The sequence below is a fragment of the Channa argus genome, chromosome 8 (assembly GCF_033026475.1).
Source record: "Channa argus isolate prfri chromosome 8, Channa argus male v1.0, whole genome shotgun sequence".
In the NCBI taxonomy this organism is placed as follows: Eukaryota; Metazoa; Chordata; class Actinopteri; order Anabantiformes; family Channidae; genus Channa; species Channa argus.
This window is the reverse complement of record NC_090204.1, coordinates 3,086,127-3,113,389: the sequence shown is the minus strand read 5'-3', so window position 1 is coordinate 3,113,389 and position 27,263 is coordinate 3,086,127. Positions and strand designations below refer to the sequence as shown.

The 27,263-nt window shown below is 40.3% G+C and overlaps 2 protein-coding genes across 5 annotated transcripts in view; both read right to left on the bottom strand.

Annotated features, from left to right (window-relative positions):
* ryk (receptor like tyrosine kinase) overlaps window positions 1–2,772 on the bottom strand; it is a 36,266-nt gene extending 33,494 nt beyond the window's left edge. For all 3 annotated transcript variants that reach the window (XM_067513682.1, XM_067513684.1, XM_067513683.1), the window contains exon 1: window positions 2,104–2,772. In XM_067513682.1, coding sequence (XP_067369783.1) covers window positions 2,104–2,320 — 217 coding nt within the window. In that variant the 5' untranslated portion in view covers window positions 2,321–2,772. The remainder of the gene's footprint in view (window positions 1–2,103) is intronic.
* Window positions 2,773–3,353: 581 nt separating this feature from the next.
* sned1 (sushi, nidogen and EGF-like domains 1) lies at window positions 3,354–27,228 on the bottom strand. 2 transcript variants are annotated; one of them, XM_067512748.1, is made up of 31 exons: window positions 26,623–27,228; window positions 20,429–20,716; window positions 19,809–19,949; window positions 19,527–19,689; window positions 19,307–19,432; window positions 18,897–19,010; window positions 18,409–18,522; window positions 17,737–17,850; window positions 16,531–16,578; window positions 14,773–14,865; window positions 14,506–14,640; window positions 14,099–14,218; window positions 13,685–13,801; window positions 12,546–12,689; window positions 11,972–12,145; window positions 11,690–11,803; window positions 11,502–11,615; window positions 11,286–11,399; window positions 11,045–11,161; window positions 10,641–10,925; window positions 10,357–10,540; window positions 10,013–10,125; window positions 8,769–9,047; window positions 8,485–8,626; window positions 8,291–8,373; window positions 7,678–7,776; window positions 7,165–7,281; window positions 4,976–5,063; window positions 4,746–4,825; window positions 4,622–4,649; window positions 3,354–4,448 (listed from the first exon to the last, which is right to left on the bottom strand). In XM_067512748.1, the coding sequence occupies exons 1-30, from the start codon at window positions 26,839–26,841 to the stop codon at window positions 4,624–4,626; spliced, it is 4,065 nt and encodes a 1,354-aa protein (XP_067368849.1). In that variant the 5' UTR covers window positions 26,842–27,228; the 3' UTR covers window positions 3,354–4,448; window positions 4,622–4,623. The 2 variants fall into 2 exon arrangements, with proteins under 2 accessions (XP_067368849.1, XP_067368850.1); XM_067512749.1 differs by having other exon boundaries at window positions 14,506–14,637.
* Window positions 27,229–27,263: the final 35 nt, after the last annotated feature.

The window sequence follows — 27,263 nt, the reverse complement described above, 5'->3', positions numbered from 1 at the left end:
ACCTATACATGGAATGGAGACTGTGAAGTTTGAATAAGTGATACACAGTAGAAAGTTTTGTTCTGTACCCACATTTAAAAATCACAGGAAAACTTTGGGTCACTTCACACCTCTTCAGTGAGACTCCTCAGCAGCATTGTGAGGTTGATGCCAGTTTTACCTCACAGCTACATGTTTTTTTTTTCCTACCACTGCATCATGGAAGTTTCTGTCTACACATACTTTTAGATCCACAGACGCAGTTGTCAAACATTAAGAGATTTCTCCACACGACCAAATGAGGCTTCAGGCAAACCACAAGAGAGGCCCTGGTCTGGAAACAGAAGATTAACTATAGCAAGATGGAGAAAAAGAGCAACCAAACCGGACAGAGTCAGCCTACGCTCTAACACCAGTCAGATTATAGAGACTAGGAAAACAACTAAAATGTTGTGCCCCAGTATGATGAATGGTAGTTTGAAGCTCCTGTCAAAAAGCCAGGGACCATAATGGTCCAATTTATCTGTTTTATACATTTTATAGCATTTCAGATCTGGTATATATTTGCACAAATTATGCTAATGCTTTAGCTAAAAAAAATCAAAGCACCTAAACACAGTCATAAGCAAACCAGCATTTCTGTTTGATGACTGGCAGCACTGAATGATTCTGCATATATAGCACAAAAACGTTGGCCAACTTCCTGTTCAAACCCTGGGCACTGCTGATGATCCCTCCTGGATAAATGGACAATTTTGCTGACTCCTACTGAATATTTTTACGCAACAATGCTGCTAAGGCTACTCCAAGGTGACGATACATTTACAGAGCCACATCGATTAATGCGAGTCCTCAATGTGGCTGCAGACTTTGCAGACAAAGACATTGAAATGCAAGCACTTCCACCCCTGCATTAGAGTTTGGAAGAGCACTCACTTGGCAAATAACTAGTTTCCAACTTCAACAACACTTTTTCAGGAAACCCAGAATTAACAACTTAGGACCGAACTGTCGACTGACTCAACCTTGGCACCAGAGTGTGTATCAGGCTCTTACAGCAACATACCAAAGGACACCTACACTAAGATTATCCAAATCATGAAGCAGACAGCACACTTCTGTTTCAATTGGTCGAGCGTGTTTTTAAATCTTTGTGTGCAGTTTTTCTTAAACACTGGCGGCTCTATGCGGCCCATTCATTTACATATGTCAAGGTACCTCTGACCCAAATCATGCATAAGACACAGCTTTACGCATCTCATGCAGCCTGACCAGAGACCCCCACATCACTTTGTATAGACTAAACAAATTTACCTCTCATCCAACTTAACACTCAACCGCAAATCTCGTGTTTTAGTTGTGGTCACTTCTTTCTTTTCACTATTCCTTGTGACACATCTGCATACCTTTTTTCATGCAACATAAGGGTAAAACATGCCACAGCTGTGAAGCTGCTTCCAGCCTGAAGTCTGTTTTTGTGTGACACTTTTTAGTCTGCAAAAATAATAACAATAACCTGTTGGGACAACTGCAACACGTGCTCTGATATGAATTAAAGCTCCACAAATGATACGTATAGATTTTGTTTAAGCATTTCATATTGATACATTTATCAAGGCTAAAATCCATACAGCTGCTTGCAACCATCTTGCAACATCTACTTCCCAGCTGTGTGTAGTCTTTGTGACGGCACATATACAGATGCTAATTTATAAAGAACTAACTGCTACTTAGTTACTATTACTACAGTATATCAAGAACATGATTTGGTCTTTTTTTCCAGCTCCCCTTATGGGCTGACTTCACAATCGACACAGAAACGGGTCATATTGTGATTTGGGGTTAAGTGGGCAATAACTATTCATTTCAGAACAACATTTAAAGTTGAACTCCTGGTTTTGGCTCAACGTTAAAATCTTTAATGTGGGTCAAAGGAGTTCAACCATAGTGTATGTAGAACTGTGGTTACCCGTTACCCACAATAGGAGAGTGGGTGGTAATGTTCCACTAGACTTTCAGAATGAAAAAAGAAGAAAGAAGCAACAACAAAAAGGTGCAAAATAATGCAAAATAGCACAACTGCGGGCCAACACACTGACCGCCTCTGTTTACTGCAGGCCTTACCTAAGAGCTTCTTCACCTCCTCCACACTCATGTATATGTTGACACCAGGGTTGATGATGATGTTGTTGTTGACGCCTGTGGCACTGCTCGGGTTGGCGAGGCAGCCAGCCCCTTCCAGCAGCAGGAGGAAGAAGAAGCCCCCCAGCCTCCCCAGCACCAAGTGTGGCCAACCTCGGGACTCAGACGGGCAGCCAGAGCCGTGAATCAACCCCAACATAGCAGTGGTCGTCTGGCTCGCAGTCGCTCTAGGTGTTTCCCAGTCGCCGATTTCTTATTCATCCGTATCTGAAGTTGATCCCGGGAGGCGACATTACTAGTTACTTTACCGCGCGGCGCTACTTTTCACCTTAACTCCTTTCTCTACTTGCCTGTTTTTGTCCCTTCGTGCTAGCCGACACAGGCTAAATTAGCCGGAGCAGGCTAACTTAATTCGGGCTGTGCTAACCGTCCGCCGTCTGACTGTCGGTGAATGTTCGGGAGATTTACGACGTTTTCCAGGCATAAAACATACACATCGGATATGGCGGCATGGAGGTGCTTTGGTTTGGGCTGTAAGAAACAATAGAAATGCCCCGACGTAGCTAATGCAACCAGCTTTCTCCCTCCATGATCAGTGCTCCAGTCGCTTTTTCCTCACTATCTCAGTTTTCACTTGGAGCGGGACGGGAGGGGAGGGGAGGGGAAGGGGAGGGGAGGGGAGGGGGGTGCTCGCTGCTACGAAGAGGAATGCTGCCTTTACGTGCTGTAGGATATTTTCTTTTATCAAAGGAAGCGTTATTGTATCTTTAGCTGTGTCTACATTTTTGTCATTGTATAAACATGTGAGCCATTTGTCACCAATAAATGTTAATTCGAAACAGTAGAACATCGTAATCAATTGTATAGGCTTACAATTTTGGCAAACCAAGTACTACTAGGCTATTAGTACTAGGTGTAATAGTGTGTTTCCATTTAATACAACAATTGGCATTAAATATTCGACTACACGCATTTTAAACACAGGTAAACGGTACGTCAAACATTCCGAGATTTATTGAAAGCATCACAAAAACCCGCAAGTCAATCTGAAGTGTGACGTTATCTTAATCCTGGCAATTTGCAAATATTGCTAAATGATGAGGAATCTGACTTTTAGAGGCAAATGGGCGTATTTTCACTGAATCCACAATCAGCTTTAATACTAAAACATAAAACTGATTGCTTTGTATTTTGTAGGTTTTTATTGTGTCTCCTCTGGGTCAGCTCAGTGGTCTTCAGAGGGAGGTACTGGACTTTTCTTTCTGTGTGTAATGTCAACTTGAAGACCACAGCACAGGACTATGTTTTTAGTCCCTTGATGAAATAAGGAATCCTGTTAAGTCTTTTGCTAACCAACATGTCACCATCTGCATTGTTTGGATTGAAGATACACAAGGAGCAAGAGTTTTTCGAGCAGGTTTGGGCTCAGCACTGTGTGCTACAATCTAAACGGGATACAAACAGTCACACGAATAACCCAAAGATATTTGAATGCACATTTTGAGAATTACACTGTAAGAAGTAATGGGAACATTTAGCAGGTCTTTGAACTCAATAAAACTCACTGTACATATTAGTATTGTAATACAGGAGGTAAATATCAACCAAAAAACACACCAGAAAAAACATTTTAAACATTTTACATTTTTATTATTAAAATATTCACCTACAAAATGGCCTATAAACACTATTTACAGAATAGTTAGCACTGATTCCTGCTAAGACACAGAAAAATATTTTACACAAAAATACTGTGCATCATTTTCAGAGGAAGAGATGAATTTACGAAGTGTGGAAAAAATATAACTTTCCCATTATATAAGGAGATCACGGGGCTGATATAAACACTCAACAACACTCAACAACTATTTCCCTGAGGGACAAACCTGCAGTTAATTCACAAATAAAACCTCTCCTAATGTGTCAGCATGGACATAAAATGAGGTATGTATGGTTTCTGGTGCAGTGCAATAGACTGCTTAAAATTAATATTTGCATACATATGTACTGTATGTCTGTACAAAAAAAAAATCATCACAAATGATAAATGATTTGGGACATTTTTCATTTCATTGACTAACGTGTATTTGTGATGCACAGAGCTACAAACACAGCTCTCAGGAATTATGAAATGCAAACTCATTTTCAGATGAATGATGTTCTTCCTCTGAAATGCTACAGTGGGTCCTGACAGGAGTTTTCAGCACAAAAAAAAAAAAAACCAAAACATAATCAGTTACTTCAAGTAGATTATAAACACCAAAATTGAAGTAAGGAGGTTTTTCACATGACAGTGATGACAGTCCTTTCAACAGTATCCAAGTGTTCTAAAAAAATAAAAATAAAATAAAAAACAACCAAAGAAACAAAAACACACAAATTTTAGTATAATTGTTAAACAGTTTATGATTCACTAAATTGGCAGTCAACACACATGGCTGCAAGAAAATTATTATCACCATATCATAACCTATTAAATAATAACAAAAAAAAAACAAACCTCTATTGCTGTCTGTTCGTTCTTCTGACTGTTAAGAAAGTTAAAATCAGTGTGTGAAAACAACTGCCTTGGTTAATTTCCTAAAAATAACACTACTACTGTTCAGACAGATTGCGAAACTTACTCTGAGTTTTCTTGGAAAGCGTTGGTTCACAAACCTCTTGAAAACAAACATCCTGCTGTACTTTGTATGTCATTTTGTACCTGTAAAGAAGAACACATGCTAATCTATTTGATCTAATGCATTACACAATATCTACTTTGGGCTTTGCAGTTTAGATGTTTAAACATATAGGTCATGATAAGTATAAGCAATGTAAGGCCAGAACAGGAGACATGCTTTATACGACTTACTCATAGTGGCACACTCCGTCCTTCCATACAGGCAGACTCTTGGTTTCAGAGTAGAGCCGGGTACAGGAGTGTGGCACTCGCTGGCACACTGCAAATATTGGTCAGACAACATGAGGTATGAATGTTTAAAATATTGTCAGCGGGGAAAGGTCTGCTGGATGGTTTAGGAGTCGTGGGATGGAACCGGGGCTTTCTGGCTGATGGATGGTTTTAGGAAAGGAATGTTTAAACAATCTGATGCTGGGTGTTTAGGGGAAGAGAAGAACTCAAGAGGGGCGAGGGTATGTCCAGTGTCTCTTTATACACAGGTTCATCAAGGCTGAAGCGGTTGAATCAAACTGTAATTATTTTACTGTATTTTGTGTTGCCTTGCAGTGGGGCAGTGGAATTATGGATTAGGCTGATGTCATAGAATGTATTCAATAGTTAGTGCAAAAAGCGTGGTTTAAAACATTTTTGGTATTACCACAATTCAAATTGTGCATAATTCTTTGTACATATCTGTTATGACTAAGTTAGGAATTGTATTACATATTATATGAATAATAATGATATGTATTCCTATAGCCAGCAGGATAATGTACTCCTGCTGGCTATAGTCAGTATAAAGCAGCAGCAGTAGTAATGGCCAAAATGCCTTTTCTCCTGGTGCCTAGCAGTTCTCCATTCTCAGCCTGTCACAGATACATTTGAGCAGTTTAAGTCATACCCAGTACAGCATGTATGAGGCCTCATAAGATTTAGAAAATTTTACTTTGAAATAAGGTTTATAAAAACGTATTAAGACACCGATCTGCTTTCTTCATTAAAACATTTGCTATGATAATTATTCATGGCAGCACGTGGTGGAGTGGTTAGCTTTTCCCACCACAGAGCTAGAAAGCCCTTGGTTCAAATCTGCCAGCTGGCTGCAGCCTTTGTGTGTGGAGTTTGCATGTTATTCTCGGGCTTGTGTGTGTTTCTTCCAGCTACTTCGGTTTCCTCCCACAGTCCAAAGACATGCATATTCATTATTGCAAGTAGGTTAATAAGTGACTCTAAATGCGAGTGTGAATAGTTGTCTGTGTATGCTTCTCTGTGTTGCCCCTGAAATAAACTGGCAACCCGTCCAGGGTGTACCCTGCCTCTGACCCAGTAACAACTGGAATAGGCTCCAGCCACCTGCGACTCTAAACAGGATTAGCTGTTAAATATAATGGATCGATAACTAAATAAATGTATGGATGGATAAAATTAAAACATGAAAGGCTATTGTACAAAGTTGATACAGTACAGTCCCACTGCTTCATACAAATTCAAAATTCTCTTTACAAACACCCCCAGAACATTTAAAGAAATGCTAAGTTATAAATGTAATGCTGCCTTCTTAAAAAAGAATGGAAATAATATAGTGTTCTGTGCCTTCCGCGCTGTATGTTGAAGGCACAAAGCACAAAGCATGTCATGTTGTGCATTCGTGCCCTGGAGCCTTAGAGTTAACCAAGCTATTAATTCTCTGAGGTTCAACTGTTGGTGGAGTGCATTTCTTTTTAAGAAACCAAAACTCTTTATATAGGTTGTTGCTTTCAGATTGTTTACAACATACAGTAAAGATCCAACATACAGTTAAAAAAAGATGCTGTATTGTTTTCACATGAAATAGCAATCAGTCTGTTTGCATAATTTATCCAAATGTGGGTGTCAAAGTGTATGAGGTGAGAGTGATACTCATTTAGCCACAGTGCAGCAAATACAGAATGTCTTTGTTTGAGCTATTTATAAAGTGCTGACAACATATGTCTCCAGCTGCGTTACAAACTTTGAAATCCTTTGAAGTTTTAGCCAAGCTAAGAAACTTGCTTGTTGCTCGTTGGATGGTCAGTCAACTGCTTTGGTTTCGACTGATATGTACAGTATTTACAACTCTCAGATAGTAGGTAAGAGATTTCACAAATTCTAATGGAGGAATTCTGTGCAGACATTTTTGTATCCAAAGCATGTGTCCTAGTGACTCAAATGTTTTTTTCTAGTGGCAACATAAAAATAAAACATGGTCTTGGCTGAACTGTTTCAATAACTATTGGATGTAATGCTATTAATTTGGCACAGATATTCACAACCCCCTTAGAATGATCTGAAATAATAGCAGCAGCCTACTTTCACTGAACGTACCTTGTGTATGTATGTGGAGTGGAAGTGCATAAACTTACACAGTTCACACTGCCTGCCCTTAAACCCCACCGTGCAGTCACAAAAGAAGGAGTCCCCTTCGTTCACACATGTACCCCCGTTCTGGCAGGGCAAACTGCGGCAGTCCTGCGGCAACTCTAAAAGATAACAGCTGCCGTTAACATCCACGGTACAGAAAGAGTATCAGTCTCAGCTTTCAGGCCCTCTACAGCTGATGCCATTTGTTACTAGCCCATAACTCTAAAACAACTTCTGATTTTATGTTACAAAAGTTATATGTCTCTCCCTTAAGCTCTGTGTTTACATTTTCATCCCAGCACTTAGGAATCACTCCTAAGACAAGTGATAAATAGTGTGTCTGAAGGCTAATACTGGACTCCATGCAACAGAACATTAACCTTGAACTGTGTGTGTGTTTTTGTGTGTGTGTGTGTGTGTGTGTGTGTGTGTTTGCGAGTGTGTGTGGCACATCAGCTGTGATCAATTACATGGGGGTATTTGACATCCTTTGGTGCAGACAGCATAACACCTACCAGGCTTCGTTCTTAAACCGTCTTCTTGAAGCTCTAATGCAAGGCTGATTTTGTTGGTGGTTTCTTCCATCTTCTCTAATCTAATTGGTGGATCAGGTTCTGTAAGGCAAAACATTTCCTGTCATAAATCAGCATTAAAAAGATAAAATAAATGACAGACTGTAGGGTGACTACAGCTAAAGTGAGATGATGTATATCGCCACAATCATATAATGACACTATGGGTGTAACAATTTTAAAAGGAAGAAGAACAATCATAGAAAGGATGTTTATTCTCTGGAGCTCATGATTACATCTGTACAACGATTTTTCTGTTTATTCTACTGTATGTGCTTTAAACCTCTACATCGAATGTCTAAAGTTCGTGAAATGAAAATACATCAGATGAAATAGCCCCAAAAAAAAAAGAAAAAACTAGAAATTGAAAAACATTATTTTTGAAAATCAGTGTTTTCTTGTTATTGAAATGATATTAACCATATTGAGTTTCTTGGGTAGTTCTGTCAAGCATTATCAAGACAGCATTAGATTTTGTGTAAAAACTGTATTTAAGGCATCATGCATGTCAAACTGTCTTTGTGGAGTGATGCTCCACTATGTGTTTCATACTTACTAGGGCGATGTCGAACGGCTTTTCGAGTTAAGTGAGTAAACTTGGCTGTTATCTTTCCCCGCCTGTCAATGAGTTCTTTGTATCTACACAGAAAGAAAAACCATCTTCTTAGCATCAACACTTATCAGGTTGAAACAAACTCTTAAATAAAATATATAAGCACAGTTTTATTAATTATCATGGATCTATTGTACCTGCGCAACTCCTCTGAGTTCTCTGTTTCTGCTGTGCTTCCAGGGTCCTGAGGCTGGGATGGTGAAGGTCTGCGTCCAACCTGAGTTCCCTGTCCGGGTGTTGTTGGCCTTTCTTTTCTTGTGGATCTGACATCCATTGGCACTGTGTCAAAAGTAATTACAACATTTATCATTTTATGATTGATCAAAGCATTTTTATCACATGTTATACAGTTTAATCATTTCCAGGCAATGGGATGTTTTTCTGTAGAGGAAGGTTAATGAGAAAACTCTACACGACTCACAGGTAGTGAAGGTTAACTTTTGAGGTATGCTGTGGATCTGTTCCTGTCCTGTGTTTTTGACGGTGGTGAGAGCCACACAGTAGTGCTGTCCTGGCGTCAGTTCCCGCAGGGTATAGGATGCTAATTTCCCATTGGGCAGGAAGCGGCTCCTGGTATTTAACCCTCGGGTCACGTTGACGACAAAGCCATCTGGGACATTTCTCGGGTGGCGGCTCCAGGTGATCAGCGCTGCGTTAGTGGTCACATGTGACAAGGAGAGGTTCTGTGGGGGAAGAGGCCCTAAGGGAAACACATCTTAATGTTATAAATAGATAGATGGTTGGCATAAAATATATTGGTTTCTTTGGTCAGTTGCCGTAAATTGAAGCTGCTTGCTGTCCAACTATTTGTACTTCTTCTTAACAATCTTAATTGTATTTGCTTTGATTCTTAACTTTATTTTAATTACAGTATGTTATTTAGTGCTTTGAGTTGAAATAATTTGTTACCTGCTGCTGCTACCACTACCATCATGTCCTTATCAAATAAATGAATAAAAAGGTATTTTTGAATTTTCATTCATAAAGGTGCATTAGCCAAGATCAGGCTTACTGTAGCCGACACCACTACTACAAAACGAGTAGCAACCAAACATAAACTCCTGGTATGTGTTAACTATGTGAAAAAACCTAAAATGTACATGACATATGTAAAGCTAACTACTCAAACCTTGCATGTACACATTTGCCATGGCAAGCAGACTACACCGTCTGGCAGACAATTAATTTGAAGATCATAATAAAATACCATATAAATTGAATTGTAGAGAAATGGAATAATATAAATGTCCTTGATAACATGATAAAGTTTGCTGTGTTTTGTTTTTCTTATTGCTAAACATGTACTTTGGTATTAGTTTAGAGTGGGTTATGTAACATATATTAATCCTGAACACAGTAATCAGAAGTGCTTTTAAGTGGTCATGCAGTTGTTTATACAAGTATCACTGAACAATTTCTCTAAATGTACAGTATTTGCGTGTGTCGTTTAGAGGGGTTGACATTTTGCTTTTATGGCCTGTAAATGCTGAAATCTTTTAAGGGTCAAAGTTCAATGCTATATTAATCTGAATTAATACACAAATCCTATGCTGATATGCAGAGAACCCTGGAATTATAAAATCCTAATTCCTAACCCAAACTCTTGCACTTGTATTGTGTTTAAAATAACACTTAGATTGACAGCTGAACGGTGAAGCAACCTACTTGTCCAGAACTGCAGCGGTCCACCTGAGTGACTGGTCGAGGGAAACTCATCTGGTTTTATTCCACTCTGAGTCAACACATCCACTGTGTACATCTGACCAGCATGTAATGAACTAGGAAATAGACAGGGACACAGAAATGCACTATGGTGAGCAAGGAATTATGCCTGACCTTATCTTTCACAAGAGCGATGAAATAGTGCCCTCCAGTGGTTCAAGATTATCCCACTCAAAGCCATTGAAACTGCAGCACCGCAACAGCACCGTTTGGTGGACAAGATGTGCTGCAGGTTTTCTACAGTGCTTGTAATATCTGGGTACGAGTGTTCAAGTGCAGAGCCTGACCTGAAGGTGTACTCAGCGGTACTTGTATTGAGAACTGCAGTGCGAGCCTCACTCCCGTCTGATGACATTAAAGACACAAGCACCCGGCTGACTGCTGCATGACGAGCCGTCTCAACCAGCCAGCTCAGCTCCACGTGAGATGAGGATACGTTGACCACATGCAGGTGCTCCACCCTCCGAGGTCCTAAACAAAAACACAGAGAAAATTCACGCATGCATACTTTCCAACTCAGGCAGATACACTGAAGCCTTCCCTCCACTACTGCATTGAAAAGAGTTCTCACTGGTGCGGATAAGTGCAGTAGCGGGCTGGCTGTAGTCAGTACTGTTGGTGTTGCGCTTGATGGAGATGGTGGAGATATTGTAAAGCAGGCCAGGCACCAAGCTGCGCATGACGTGGATTGATTGTTGCCTGTCCAAGTAGTCTGTTTTGTGATTGCTCCAGCCCAGGGGAACATATGTGACAGCAAACCCACTGATCAGGCTCGAAGGCTCTGGTTCATCCCAGCGCAGCTCCACCTCATTTTCCTCTACACGCATAACATGAAGACCAGATGGTGGCAGCAGGTCTGGGAACAGTGGCAATCATACATGTCTAAAGGTGTCTTAGAGATACACAGGATAAGTTACAAGGTATCAACGGCAAGCAGACTGACACTGACACAATATCATGTGACTATTAACTGACCTTTCTCACAGTCTTTGCCTGTGTGTCCTGTTTGGCATATGCAGTTGTAGTTTCCTCTTCTATCGCTCCAGCACTGGCCGCGGTTTCCACAAGGTTTCAGTATACATGGATCTTCCACTTGGGGGTGACAAAGGCAAGCGGTTACAAAAATATCACATCCCAACTAAGTGCAATTTTTTCTTTGTGTCTAAGCTTCTGGCATGCCAGTAAGATACTGTAAAGGCAGTGCAAAGTCACTCACACATCTGGCACTGATCTCCAAAGAATCCATCTTTGCACCGACATAAATAATTCTTTCTGTAACTCCAACACACACCTCCATTTAGACAGGGGCTGGACTCACATGTGTCCTGCTCTGCATACATATATTCACAGCAGAATTTGATTGTTGTCTTGTACATTCTGTATATTATGTTATAGCAGCTTTAAGAGAGGAAAGGTTGACTAAAGACTGTACCTGTTTCACAATTCTTGCCTTTGAAGCCTTGTGAACAGTGACACAAGTAGAATCCAGGCAGGTCCTCACATGTCCCTCCATTTTTGCATGGCTCCCGCAGACATTCATTTATGTCTGAAGAGAGAAACAAATGTGTATACAGTGGTACTACAAACACTCCTAAAGATACATGGCACTTCCGATTGTACCTGTTTGACAGCGTGTTCCACTGAAGCCATCATTACATTCACACTGGTAGGATCCAACATGGTTTTGGCATGTTCCACCATTAAGACAGGGCTGGGACATGCACTCATCAATCTCTGTAACACACAAAAAGAACAATTAACATCAGTCTATAGTGACTGTTAATTACTGCATTAAAGTGTAATTTAGTATAATCTAGTATTTAATTTTATTGAACAAAATGAAGTTTTTCTGTTTTTTGTTTTTGTGCCGTGTCTATTTATGTGCTTGTGTGTGTTACTGACCGTCACAAGGTGGTGGCTGACTCCAGTCTCCTTGAATGCCGCAGATGCTCTGAGTGGCTCTGGGTACAGACGTGAAGCCTGAGTGGCATATATACACTGCAACGGAGCCCGGTGTTGTCGAGGAGAACTGGACCTCAGCATGCCTCACTTGTGGTGGTGGCCCACAGCCCAGCTCTGAAATGAATACAAACACGGCGATAATGTCAGCATGGCTGCATAGTAACACAAACTCAAAACACTGAGGGCTTAAAGGAGCATGGTCCAGGACATACTAATAGCAAGAGAGGTGTTTTCCACCCAGGCAATCTCTTTTTGACCTCCTAAAATTACATTCAGCATGCTGTTAAGAGTGTGCAGACATGAATCATCAGGTCTAATCTTATCTTTTATATTAGCGTGTTCGGTCATTCTATATCTGTATACACCAACCAGCCACAATATTAACACCACCAGATGGGAAGCCAGTATCTCTATACTATCTACTACACTATCTATTAAAGTCAACATCCTATGTGGTTTAACATCCCAGAGTGAGATTTGGACATTATTGTGTGGTGACACAAAGTCTGCTTACCTGGGGAGGTTTGCACTAAACTCCTGTTTATTTCACAGTGTCTGCCACTGAAGGCCTCAGTGCATTCACATTTATATTTTCCTATGTAGTGAAAGCATGTTCCTTCATTCAGGCAGGGGCTGGATGTACAGGGGTCTGGCTTCCCTGAAAGAAAAGAATCAATAAATTAAAAAAACACAATAAAATGCAAATATCCAGACTCATTAATAGGACTATGTGCTGGGCTGTGTAGGAATTTATTAATAAATAATCTATTGTAAAAATGCTAATGAATTAATTCTTAAATTCAATTCTCAGACGTACAGGTAGCCAGTGTATGTGAGATCTCTTTATTGTACTGGGCAACACCCTGGCTACAGTTCTGCATACTAAATTAAAAGGAACAACCATAAACATCATCTACAAATGCTGGTGCTTACTCTGGGTCAAGGTTAATTTAAAGTGGACTGAGGGGAAGTGGAAAACTGTCCTATGATCACAATAAAGGCTACAATTAACGGAGCGTGGTAAGAAGAAGTGGTAGTACAATAGCGTAGTAAAAATGCTCCTATAAACATGCTTCTCTTTTTTTGAGACATGATGCTGGCATCAAATTCAAAATAAGCAAATATTTAAAAAAAAATTAAATTTCACAGTTAGATTGATATGTTGGACTTGCGCCACTTACAATCATTTGGAAATTTGTTATATTTTCCCGTTTTATTTTAAACATATTAAACAAACAAACTAAACAAACTTTCAGCTTTTCTCAAACTTAGGTTTATGAATTCTTGTAGATTTTTTTTAGATGGCCTGGTAAAAAGAGAGTTGCAGTAATCTGCATGACTTGAAATAAAAGTGTGTATCATCTTATCAGCATTATTATAAATTAAAAACTGTGTAATTTTGTCATTGCTCATAATATTATGTTTTAGGCCAGAATATAAAACCACGTAACAGACAATAAGCCCTTAACCGTTTTTCTTCCCTTGACCCAGTACACATATAATCTCTGTTTTATGCTCAGAACGATTCGGAAAAACTACTAATTTTAGGTCAGATAATAAGCTCACTGTGCATTTCTACGTATGTCTTAATGCTTTTACACAAATGGGCAAGACATTTTGTTTGTTTGTTGAAATATTACTGTGGTTACTCACCCACTTCACAGTGTTTTCCAGTGAATCTGTAAGGACACACACATTTGTAACTCCCATCTTCTTCCTTACAGGAGCCTCCATTGCGACAGGGAACAGAAGCACAGGTATTGAGTCTAACTGGAAATAGACAGGGAGGAGAAATCCTTGAAGCAGAGACTACTCGAGAATTTAATCATGCAAAAAAACACTTTTCCAGTAAATCTTAATCCCAGTCATCATTTAGAAGCTCACAACTTAGTCAAAAGTACAAATTACCATGAGGCTTTCACCATTGCAATATTACCATTAATGGCGTGTTTGTTGATTTTTAACTAAAGACAGGTTTCAGCTTCAGTAATAGATTCTGAAGGATGTTTTGATAATGTTGCTTTACACATTTATGTGAACATATTCTTCTAGTGTCAGTCACGCTACCTTTCTCACAGTGCTTTCCCCAGTATCCGTATTTGCATTCACAGGTGTAGCCTCCATCCCGTTCATAGCAGTAGCCCGCATTCAGACACGGAGAGGAGTCACAGACCGATTGCGGCTGTACTGAAAAGCATGCACAGAGACTTGACTGTGTTCCATTGCACTGGTAAACCTACTGAAGTTTAGACTTGTAAAAATACCGATTATTTCTCATTTTACAATTGGATGAAATACAACAGTTGCAAGAGCACTTGAAAAACATCACTCATTTTGAAACCTTTCCCTAGTCGTAAATATAAACAGCAAATCTGACCATTCCAATGTGTTTGTTGCTACAGTAACCAGTTGCTCACACAATGACAGTCAGCTGCAACGTGTCCTGTTGTTAAGTAGGTGTCTGAGGCTCTTACCATAGGGATAGAACTCTTTATGATCTAGTTCTGTGACACTGGTCTGGCATGTGCACAGGTACGTTCCCCCATACTCCAAACACGGACCTCCATCTGGACATGTCCTGCTGTTACTGCAAGGTGTCTGGGTTACTTCTGAGAAAAAGGGGATTCTGAGTCAGGTTCACAAAGTCTGGACAAATGGCATCTGCTTTAAGACACTGAATTGTTTCACATTCATCAAAGCTCTTGTGACACACCTGATAGGATTAACTGTATCATACCCACCAAACTGACAGTAAAGTCCGGCGTAGCCTGAAGGGCATTCACAGGTCCCATTGATGTCCACACAGACACCCCCATTCTGGCAAAGACATTCCTCTGTTGACACAGTGGAGAGAGCGTGTGTGTGAAAATGAGAGAGAGAACTTCATACTGTGGCTGGAAAGTTTTCTTGAGCTACTTGAAAGCAAGTACTTAAATTATGTTAAGTTTTCAGTACTGGCCTAAGTGTAAACATAGAGAGAAAGTATAAATGGTCAACATGTGTGCCATATGCTGAGCGTCTTTCATCTATTATACTGTAAACTTTGTATTGATTCACTGTCATTTCTCTTTCCCTAATCTTTTCCAACAAAGTCCACAGGACCAGCAAAGCACACATTACCAGTCACCATGCAGCACATCCGCTTGGTACAAATTATAAGAATGTTTTTATTTTCCTCTCCTTCCTAATTGCAGCAGTGGATCAAAGGAAATGGCCATATCACAGCTAAATGGTTCTCTTTTGAAGTCCTGGGAGCTTGGTGGAGGGCATTATTTTTCTGATGATATGGAGCATATTTTGTGACCAAAATGTATGGCCCCATGGGCAATTAATGCATTGTTAATTTGCGAGAGCCACTTTCATTGGCCACCTGTGCTGCATGGGCCCTTTGATCTGAGAGCCTGATTAGGCACTTCAGAGTCCCACTACATTTGCTTCCTTGGAGGATCGTACTCCTTTTTCCACTGTGCCTTCCAAGTGAGCCAGGCAGGAAAGTATTTGGGAGATTTAAGAGAGCCTATATAAGCACTGATAGTTATTTCAGCTCAAGGGTGGGAAATGGCATGCATTTGCAATAACTCAAATACCATTAAAGAGCTTTTAGTGAAATAAATAAACAAACAAACAAACAAACAAACTGTTATCAGAAAGTGACAGTGACTTCTCATGGGAACTCAAATTAACTTTAATGGGAAGTTATTTCCTATCAACAATACTGCATAGTATGTTAAAGACATTAAATTGTAGTCAAAATGATTTTAATATCTAATATCCTCTAAAGGAAGATATAAAGAGTTACGTGAGGACGACAGTGTTTTAACACATTTTGCAAAAAAAATTATTTGTAAAATATTTTTTGCCCTATGGTTATGCAAGGAGCAGCTGTGCTTGAAACTATAGTGTGGTGCAATGGCTTGTTTCCAAAGAAACAAGTAGCGGTGTGAAAGCATGCATATTTCAACAGCTCTGTCTGAAGAAATGACCTGAATACCAAAGACCAGCTTTGACTCATAAACAGGTCTTTTTAAGTCTAGACGAAGCACTTCCTCTTGTTGGTAAACTAATAAAATGTGGTATAAAACAATTATTCACAGCATCAAGCGACTGGTTCCCCTAGTAAACTGGGTGAGGCTGTGTCAGTTTTGATAATTACAATAATCCATCATCACAGCAACCTCTCCCAGGGCAGAGCTCCAAATTCCTGTGGGATAGCACAGCTCCTCTTCAAATACCCCAGTCTGCTCTCTACCTGCCCAGCTGCCTGCAGTACGCATCAGCCAGGTCAAGTCTACAGTACAATACCTTCACGCTCGTCCCCATGAATGCCTGGAGGGCAAGTACAGCTGTAGATTCCCCAGGCGGTGTACTCACAAATCTGGTGCATCTTGCAATCTTCCTTCTTACATAAGGCTGCAGATTGATAGGCCTGACAGGCTGTCAGGTACAAATGAAATTGTATGTAAAAAATGAGCAAAGCTTTAACTATTGCTTGCTTTTACCTGTTTGGTTTTCCTCCTCAGTTGAGTTAACCTGAAGTACCACCAATTCTGGAAAAGAAATATCTGAAGGTAGTTTAAAGGGTTAGTTGATGCAAAAAAAAAAAAAAAACATGAAGCATATTCCCTCATTAGCACACTGAAATGTAGCAGTGAAAAGGCTTTGGATCGCTTGGAGATAACTTTCTCTGAGATTTATTCTGGCACTTATTTACAGTGGAGATTATTGTAATTTAGTTACAGAAATACAAAATTATGAAAATAATTTCCAGAAAAATATGTCCCCGATGATCTGGTCACTCTATATACCATGCATCAATGCCAGTAATTTCTACAAAAGAACTGTACACTGCGAGATTCCATCCACTTTAATTAGACTAAGGTGACAGCAGAAATTCAGCAGATTCCATAAAAGTTATGCAAAAAATACATTTATCTGTTGCCATCAGGAAAAACAGTGTCACTAATTTGTCCACCAAAAAAGACTGACACATTTATAAAGTCACAATCATTTCATTGACCTAAGAAAACTAAGAAAAAAGTTGGTTAATGTATGAATAAAATAGCACTTTGGCCATTATATCACTGTGACAGATATAACAGATGCAGACTATACATTTCTACACTGACATATACTGTAAGGAGATGCACAAACAGAAATTTAAGAAATGTGAATATCTCTCAGTCCTAGGACGACTAACTGTATAGCAGAGGTAAAAACTCTAGCAAAGGTTCTTATGAAATCACTAAGTGTCCTCCATAACATAATTAGGACCAACAATGTAGTGTTGACCACCAATGTAGTGGATGAGTGGTATATTGACAAGTCTGGTGGAAGTGTGCTCTACAGATAAAGCGTTACACTAGTTTCTGCTATTACAGCTTAAAGATTGTTGGCTTTTGTCTGTTTAAGGCATTTTTGTTTTCTAAATGTTTGTCTTTATCCTATTAGGAGACCTGGTGGCTCAGTTGTAGAACATTGGATTGGGTTGCGGCAGGAAGGGCATCCGGCGTAAAAACTCATTCTGCTGTGGTAACCCATGAAGGGACAAGCTGAAAGCCATTCATCTTGCGTCTTTATTTTATCATTATAAAGGCACATGAGTACTGTATGTGACAAAGTACGATGGAACTGTTTTAGGCAGCAACATAGCTGGAACTCATAACTGGGTCAAGGAATCTGAAGAATTAAAATTCAGTTTAAGTCACCTTTCTCACACAGGACTCCAGTGAAGGCTGCGGGACAGACACAGCTAAAGTTGGCCACCCGGTCGATGCACTCTCCCCCATTTTGACAGGGCTGCGACTCGCATTCGTTTATGTCTGGAGGGTACACAAAAGTCACTTAATGACAAGAAAGAAGTTTATGTGCTGTTGATTTACTTTCACATAAAGACTTTTCAATTTTCACATGGACATGCACGATTTTGTTTCACTTAACTTCCCTTCTGAAAGCATAGAGTTTCATTGACCAGGTGTCTGGTATTAAGACTAATCCAGTCTCATGTAGAAACAAGGACTCATGAACTACCCCATGCCTGATAATTTAATTCCCCACTAGGTTCACGTTTCATCAACAATCAATCATAAGAGTAGCGAGATTAGAAAAGGTTCTTGTGGAAACTGACCTGACGTCAGCAAACTTTCTCACTGTTCTCACTCATTGCTACAGTGTGTAACCCAAGGAAAAAAAAAAAAAAAGATGTTTGCAAATCAATTCAGCCATAACCTCAACTTGGACCTACTTATCTAAGTAGACTGGGAAACTCTTTGGATAAAAGCAGCTGCCAAATGACTGGGTTTGATGTAGAAAGCAGCAAAAAATATTTCCTCTGTAGGGAGATGCCTACTTTCCCTGGGATTGTGAAAACCAATGCTCACCTGTCTCACACAGGAAACCAGTGTAACCTGGTTCACACACACAGGTGAAACTGCCAGCGCCTTGGACACACAACGCGTTGTTGAGGCATGGTCTGTCTTTGCACTCGTCAATGTCTACACACAAACACATACACAGACACACTCATGGAATATTTACTCAGCTGATTAATATATCCGCTACACTGGTCCACTCACTCTGCAAGTATGTGCTGCTGGCTGTGAAAAGTATTAGAAGAGGTTTGATACATCTCTATAGTCTGGACTTTGGGAATAGACACAGAAGCTCCAGAGAGGCTGACCAAGATATTCTAAAATAACTTCTTTGTGTGTGGAAAGTGCTTAATGAGGCAAAAAATATTTCACTTAATGAGATATTTCCATGTCTTTGGAAATTCTTTCCAAGGAGAAGTGTGGAATTGAAAATATAAATTTAAAAAAATATATATATTTATATATTTTTATAATACATATATATATATATTTTGTACCTGTTTCACACAGAAGCCCAGTGTATCCAGAAGGACACTGACAGATGAAACTATTAATCTGGTCCTTACAAGTTCCTTCATTCTGGCAAGGATTTGAGGCACACTCATTGACATCTGCGGAGACAGGGAGAAATACAAAGAAGGTAGTATGACTTTTTAATTAGAAAAAAATTATCTAGCCAAAGTGAAAGGTCGGTTAAACAGGTAATTTCCCAGGATAATGGGACAAGAAACCGATACAGGTATTAAAGTTATATCCGGGTGTCCTTTTGGCCAGTCGGGTAAATTCAAATTTTCTTTTCTTATTTTTCAAGTTGGCATTATTTTTGGTGGCTGTTCTCAGGTTAGATAGCTTTAAATCATTTATAATGTGCAGTGTGTGTCACACACAAGTGTCAAACATAACTCACCAATCTGACATCGTCGACCGGTGAAGCCAGCCAAGCAGGAGCAAGTAAAGGAGGGGTTGCCTGTAATACAGTCATCAATGCACTGGCCTCCATTCAAGCATGGTCGCAAGTGTGGGCACACTGATGCTGCAGAGAGAGGTCAAGGTAACATAAAACCTGGAAGAAAAAGTATGAAGACAGTGAGGGATTGATGAAATAATCTCTAAGAAGCAGGTCTTACTGGAGTTACTGCAGCCACCAACTTCCACGTTCGCATCGTCTATGCGGAAGACCCATCTGCCGGGGTAGCCAACATTGGTGGTTCCCTCAACATTCACCACATCAGCCGTGCGAGAACCAGGGATGTTGAAATAGCGCTTGCCATCGCCAGCGTTGAAACCTGCCTGGGAGGGTGGAAAAACAGGCAGACATAAGAAAACGTCACTGAATTACATTTTAGACACATCGGGCTGCACATTCCACATCTGACCATCACTTGAAGCAGATAACCATGTGAGCTTACCTGCGCTGCAATTCCTTCCAGCCCAGCCAGGTTTCCTCCACTGCTGGCATGCATGCCTGTGGTCCAAGTAATATTATTGTACTGAAATATAGTGAAGGAAAGCTCCCCATCTGTAATGAGCACCACTTGGAAAGTATTTACCTGCACAAAGAGGAACAGGCTCAGCTAAACCATTTCCTGATTTCTAGGAAAATGTGCAATAATGCATGCATCTAACACAGTCTTCATATTTATTATACAGATTCCTAAATCTCAGTCAAGCTAGAGTCATAAATGACTTTCCTGGGTCTGTTGTTGGTGGGACAAGAAATTTAGGAACTTCAGAAACCTCTAGGTTTTTTCAAATGCTTATTTAAATAATTTATCTGTTTCAGATAACAAGTTCTGAGATACGTTCTAGCTTACTGTACAAACGGTTTTTATGGACTCTCGGCAGCAACATCTGCACTTAAGGTGTGTACTGTGCAGTCAGTCTATGGTAACTGGTAGTTTACTGGTTATCGTAACAAAAACAGATACGATAACACTAATTACAGATTTCACTAATGTGGGTCATTTTATTTAGGGGTTAAATTACCTCTGACACAAAAAGCACATAAATGTTATGTGTGAGATCATACCGGTGTAAAGGAACTGCCTCCAAAGAAAGTAACCTGGTGCCATGTTGCAATGAGGACCCATGTTGCATTGAAGTTGGGAAGTTCTGAGAAGTATGTCCTGACATCACCTGATGCCCTACTCAAGATCGATGGATCCTGGCTCTCTCTGTAGAAAATGCTACCTGCCCGACGGTTGTCCACATCAGCCCAGAATGGCGCCACAACCCTCCTGTCCCCAGCGATTGGGAAAGCTACAGGTGTGAATTGAGACACCTCTCTCAGGAAAGACACAAGCCCATTGTTGTTAACCTGAGAATGAAATACAGAGGGAGTACACAAGAGGAGAAACAGAAGTAAATAAGCACAGTATTCTGACCACATATCTTCAGTAAAATTTCCATAGTCAGTTTTTCTGCCACTTGGTGAAAATAGGCCCAATGTTAGCAAACCAGTAGAGAGCTCAGAACAAATCTAGCATCTTGTTGGAGGTGTGTTACTGTGTGCCTGGCAGAGTTAAGTCCAATGGTCCTTCCCCCTTTATCTCTGTTTTAGTTTCCAACATCCCCAGGGGGAAAATATCTGTCTTTTGACTCTGTTAAAGGCTCCATTATGCTCATCAATTTCTTCTGGCATTTTGGGCAGGTAGTGTAGAGCAAAATAGCCCACAGTTGGAAACAAAGTTGAGATGTGGTGAGATAAAAAAGAAATAATAACAATGTTACAGGCTGTAAAACCAAGTAAAATATTCAATATTTTAAATATTAATTTGGAACAACATCCGAAGACCCTAACTGCTAAATCTAAGTCACAAAGGAAGCTCGCCAGAAAAAAACACTGAATTCACATAAAGAGGGTTCATTCATACATGGTTTCTGTATGTTATCTGCAACAAGATCCAAATCATCACTGGGCTTATTCTGTTTCCTTAAAAAAAAACGACGTGACCTTTGCCTCCTTCCGTTTAAGCCAAGTGGCATATGACAGTGACAAAGCAACATCAGATGACTCGGCTTTGCTTCCTGTATGCATGAAAACCATAATTTGAAGGACTCTGCTGTAAAAACAGCAGAGGAAGTTTTGTTTGGCAAGGGACGGGGGCTCCGTTAATTGTCCGACCACAGCCTTCCCCTCTACATCAGCCCAATGCGGTGAGAATGTGGCCAATGTGGGGAAAAAGAGGACCGACTACAAGGGCAGGACCTAGGGGTCAGCCAGAGCGCCATCTGATACCAGGAGGAAACAAGACAGAGGGCACAAGGCTGAATGAATGACAGGATGGACATGAATTTCAAGCCTCCCACACCCACATACCCACTAATGAGAGACCTGTGGTGGCAGTGGTCTGGAAGTCAACCATCTTACAGTAAAATTAGTGTATGAAATCATGCTGAAAACTAAATCGACTTTATACTCCAATACTGGGATATGGTTAATCGCATAATCCAATCTCTTATAGCATCTGGAACTCTTTAAACAGCTGCATTTCTACCTTGTTCAGATTTTTAGGGGACACTGAACACTGAACATGGGACTTTTCGTCATCTCAAATGCTTCTACGTCTCATGGATTTCAACTAGTTTATAACTAGTACAAATATCCAGTGAAAGGTGGTTCTGCATCACACTTGTGTGATGTGGGAGTGAATGAGTGCATAGCAGCTTTGTGTTACAGTATGTTGTAACATGACCAAGGTCAGAATTACAGGGGAGAGAGGCACGATCAGTCAACCTTGTATGAAGCATCTCTCTCTCCATATTTCTTTTTCTCGCTCTCAATGGTGCCACTTCACTCTACAACTCCCATGTTATTTTTTGGGAACTTTTTGCCGGATACATCCAGGATTTTGCTTGGGTGGTTTTCCTTAGAGTCAAGCAATTCACGGACTAAAATAAACTTTCATCTGGCTTAAGTCAAGCCAAAGCAAATTACTAAATGAAAAAGGTGGCCATGGATTGACTCAGGAAAACATTAGTTTTCCTTGTCAGAAAGTGAGGTTTCACAGTTACAAGCTTGTCCAATTATTTGACGAGACCGAAGGAAGTGACTCCAGTCTTGACAGTTTGTGTAGGCCTGTGAGTCCTTAGCCCTGAATCACCTTTATCTACAAAGAGTTTAGACTGAGGCAATAAATCCTGCCTTTAACAGAGTTGAAGGACTTGAATACAGCTTTATTGAATAAGTTACATTTATTCAGTTTGTATGTTTCTTGAATAATGTATTAAACATCATTATGAGCTTTACAAGTAAAAGCAAAGACTCCAAGGAGCTAAATACATGAACTGTAACCTCTCATAAAACTACACCTTTTTGTTGTTTTTGCACAAACAAGCTTTAAGCACAGTAGCGTCATATTTTATGTACATGTGGTAGTGGTATTAAGCTATTATTATTATTATTATTATTATTATTATTATTATTATTATTATTATTATCATCATTATCTATTTATTTGCAAGAAAGTAAAACATTTTTAATTCATTTCAATTAAATTTTATTTATATAGTGCCAATTCACAACAAAGTCATCTCAAGGCACTTTACAAAATAAAGTCGACTATAAAGATGTATAGAGAAAACCCAAAAATTCCCCCTTGAGCAAGCCCTACGCGACAGTGAGAGGAAAAACTCCCTTTAACGGAAGAAACCTGCAGCAGACCGGTTGGTGAGTGGAAAGTGGAGATAGAAAAGAAAAGAGAAACAAAAAGCAACAACAAAACACTGGTTGGTAGGACTAGTAGCTGGATACTGGAAGACACAGAGCTCCAAAGCCGGGGACACCTGCAGAAAAGGACAGGGATAGGGAGAAAGACAACTACAGGAGAAAGCACACACAAAATTAATGTCATACCGTGGTGACAATTTGGGGTGAGAGGAGAGGAGAGGGTCAAGAGGAGGAAAGGAGCTCAGTGCATCGGGGGGTGGGTCCCCCAGCAGTCTAAGCCTATAGCAGCAACTATAAGCTTTATCAAAGAGGAAGGTTTTAAGCCTACACTTAAAAGTAAAGAGGGTGTCTGCTTCCCTGGGAGCTGGTTCCAGAGGGAAGAGCTTGATAGCTAAAGGCTCTGCCTCCCATTCTACCTTTGGAAATTCTGGAAACCACAAGTAGGCCTGCATTCTGAGATCGAAGTGGTCTACTGGGATGATATGGTGCTATGAGGTATCATATATGGTGGAGCCTGACCATTTAGAGCTTTATATGTAAGAAGCAGGGTTTTAAATTCAATTCTAGATTTAATGGGAAGCCAATGGACAGAAGCTAGTGAAGGTGAAATATGAGCTTTCTTGCTAATTCCAGTCAGCAAATTTTGGGACACCTTTATGTCTTATAGGCTTGAAGCTTGATTAACTGATTTCTTTCATCTCCTTCCATACATAAATATAGCTGGGTATCATCAGCATAGCAATGGAAATTGTTCTAATAATTTTCTAATAATGTTGCCTAAAAGACACATATAATGTAAAAAGAATTTGGTCCTAACGCAGAGCCTTGTGGAACTCCATAACTAACCTTTGTGTGCATGGAGGATTCGTCATTAACATGAACAAGTTGGAATCTATCTGATAGATAGGGTTTGAACCAACCAAGTGCAGTTACTTTAATCCCAATTTCATTTTCCAGTCTCTGTAATAAAATGTCTTGATCAATAGTGTTGAACGCAGCACTAGGAACTAACAGAACAAGTATAAACACAAGCCAATTAGCTGAGGCCAAGAGACGACTGCTCACATTTTTTCATTTTTGTACAGTATGTGCAGTTATATCTAGCCCAAGTTAGATCATCTGTGTCCAACATCTGTCAGTTCCATCTCTAATCATCACACACATATATATTAAAATGCACCCACAGTGTACAAACAATAACACTTAACGCACTTATTGGAGTCATTCTTGCGGTGAGTGAAACTTGGTGAACAAACATCAAGCTCTCCAGATGAGCAGATGAGCACAAACACATGTGTAGTTAAACTCTAATATATCTAGTCAGGATCCTTTTACAAACTATTTAAATTTTGTTAACGTGTTTGTATACAGATATCAGATCATGTTGTACATTTTAATACTAGAAATTACATTATGTGTTTGACCATGTTAACATATACAACAAGCCCGTAAGGAGCTTGACTCATTCTGCCGTCCATGTTTCTCTATCTACTATAAATGCCTTTGATCATAACCACCTATTCTTACATCTGCTTTTAAACTTGTGTTCTTTCCTTTCTAATCTTGGATGTCCTCCTTTGTGTTACACTGGCTGTCCGTAAGAGTAGTTGTTCCACGAACTGCATTGTTTGGAAGGCTCTAAGACACTTTGCAGATACATCTGTCTTATGTTAAAGTGATTGGTCATTTCTCAGATAAAGCAGATGGACAGTTCCAGAGAGGAGACCCCTGCCATGTTATCTGAGGCATGGGAGAAGGGGATGGGGTAGAGGAGGAGAGATTCCAGAAACATCCCAGACGCAAACCATAAAAGAGGGACAGCCAGTTTACCAGGAGGCAGAAGAGGCCCTGGAATAGTCTGGGGTATCCACATTTGTGGAAGGATTTTCGGGGGACATTAAGTGTCACATGGCTGTGACAGTCACTAAATCCACTGCTTTATTTGTTCACTACAATGGATAAAAATAATATGTCTTCCCTCAAGAAGGGATAGGGTGTGTTGTGAGGGGTTTCAAGGCATGTTTATTGCTAAATAGAATTTGTTATTATAATGAAGTAAGACAGCACGCACAAACCATCTAAATCAGTTTGCTTCTACAGCTTCAATGTGGCAGTAGCCTAGAGGCTTGGAACAAACTCCTGGGAGAAACTATTCATTCAAATTTAGCCCTAAGTACTTACTGAAATATTACCTGTTCAAAGCAGCTCTGCGGTGGCAGAGAACACCATGTGGCCCGTGCGTTTTACAGCAGATGTTTAATGAATTCAGGTGAGGCATTTGAAATGAGCGTGACTGTAAATTCAAGTGCCTGCCACAATCTGTTAAGGCTTGCGTGAGTGCAGGATTGCAGTTCAATGAGATGCAAAGCGAGCTACAGGATATCACATCACAACTAACACAGCACATTTCAGAATGCGAAGTACTCAGATTTTTATCTCTATCAGATGATAATTCAATACATAAATAACAAGCTGAGTAACTGGTACTGCAAAAAGTCTTATCACGTCTAATTTAACTATTGTGTATCAAGAAAATTAGAGGTGAATTAGAATTTATCACAAAAATCAAAGAAACACAATCTTCCCACAGCTGTAAAAAGTTTCTAAAACTTAGAAAAACACCACACACAAACAACTCCTTAATAACCTGATCAGTGTGTTACTGAAATTGCTCTGTGTGTAGATGCAAAAGAGTTTTAAAAATGTCTTTATTTGGAGACTGATCTCACCCCCTTGGGACAGGTGCTTAGATTAGAAAGACAATCTTTGACATTGCCTATTGTTGCCATGGTTCCTCAGCCTCCACTGCCCATGGTTTGAAGAGTGGGGGGGGGGGTGGAAGGCAGGGCACAGAGCGAGGAGTTGTGGATTTGGAAAATGATTGTGGATGCATAACCACAACAGGTGGTGTTGATTTAAGGGAGTTCTGCTTTTCCATGCGTTGGAACTGAAGCCAAAACATGACAAAGGCAGATCAAAGTATGTTTCACTGTGGTGTGCGAAAATCCTTGTCAAACCATTCAGCTTCCTCCCATGAGCACTGTTTCTCTCTCTCCAACGTGCATATTTTCCCCCTCTCTCTTTGAAAAAGAACTGCTCACAGATGCTTCACAGCAACAGTAAGAATACAAACTGTCACTTTCTTTAACACACGTTTTTAATATTATTAGAACAGGACTTACCACTGTTCTGCTAATAACTTCTCTCTCACTCTCCCCCGGTTTACTTAAGAGATATCAGAATGCGAGAGGGGCAGATGTAAAGTGAAAGGAACGTCATACAGGTTTATGATTCCACCCTTGGGGTGGAAAATGCGATATTCTACAAATGAGGTTACACACCAGAAAATGCGAGCAGACAAAAACATATACAAACTCTGAAACGGCAGTGCAATGTAGAACCTGGCTGCATGCCAGATCTTATCTCCCTGAGGATCTTCTATATATATTCCACATCATGACAGTTTCAGTTGGCAACTGCCAAGTGCATGGCAAACATAAATGCTAACACATAAAGACATAAACACAAATCATTAAAAAAAGTTCTGTACTCACATAGAGTCCTGTGTGCCTGTCTCCAAAGAAGGGGAAAGCAACAGAGATCTGCAGGAGCCCAGAGCCTCCGTCGTCCTGAGTGATGGTCTGGGAGTCCCCCTTGTCCTGGCCAAAGGGATAGAAATGCTCCAGGGGTACAGCAGGTACCACCCCAGGCAGCAGGTCCAGGGAAAACAGAGTGCAGAAGCAGGGCAGCAGGGCTCGCAGCGCCCACACCATGGCCTCAGCCACCCAGGGATGGAGCTGACAGCAGGCACCAAGGAGGGGAGGGAGGAGCACACACCTGAGGCAACAAGAGCAGAACAGAACAGGACAAGACCGTACTTTCCTCCTCTCAACCACAGCAGTATGAATCCTCCCCTGACTGCTCTCTGGCTTTGCCTCTTTCTCTCCTCACTTGTCCTTTAGTAGTGAACTGGGCTTCTTGTGTGAGGCAGAGGAATACTGTAGATTCCTTGCATTCTGCTTGCTGCTGGGTATTGCATGAGCTTCAGCCCGTCTCACTGAAATGAAATGAGGGAAGGAATGAAAGAGGGGGAGCAGCGTAATTCAGCTGAGATGTGTGTGTGTTTTTTTTTTTTTTTTAACAATCCAGCGATTTGGTCCCTGATGGTCAGCTTAGAAATATCCTCAATAAAAGC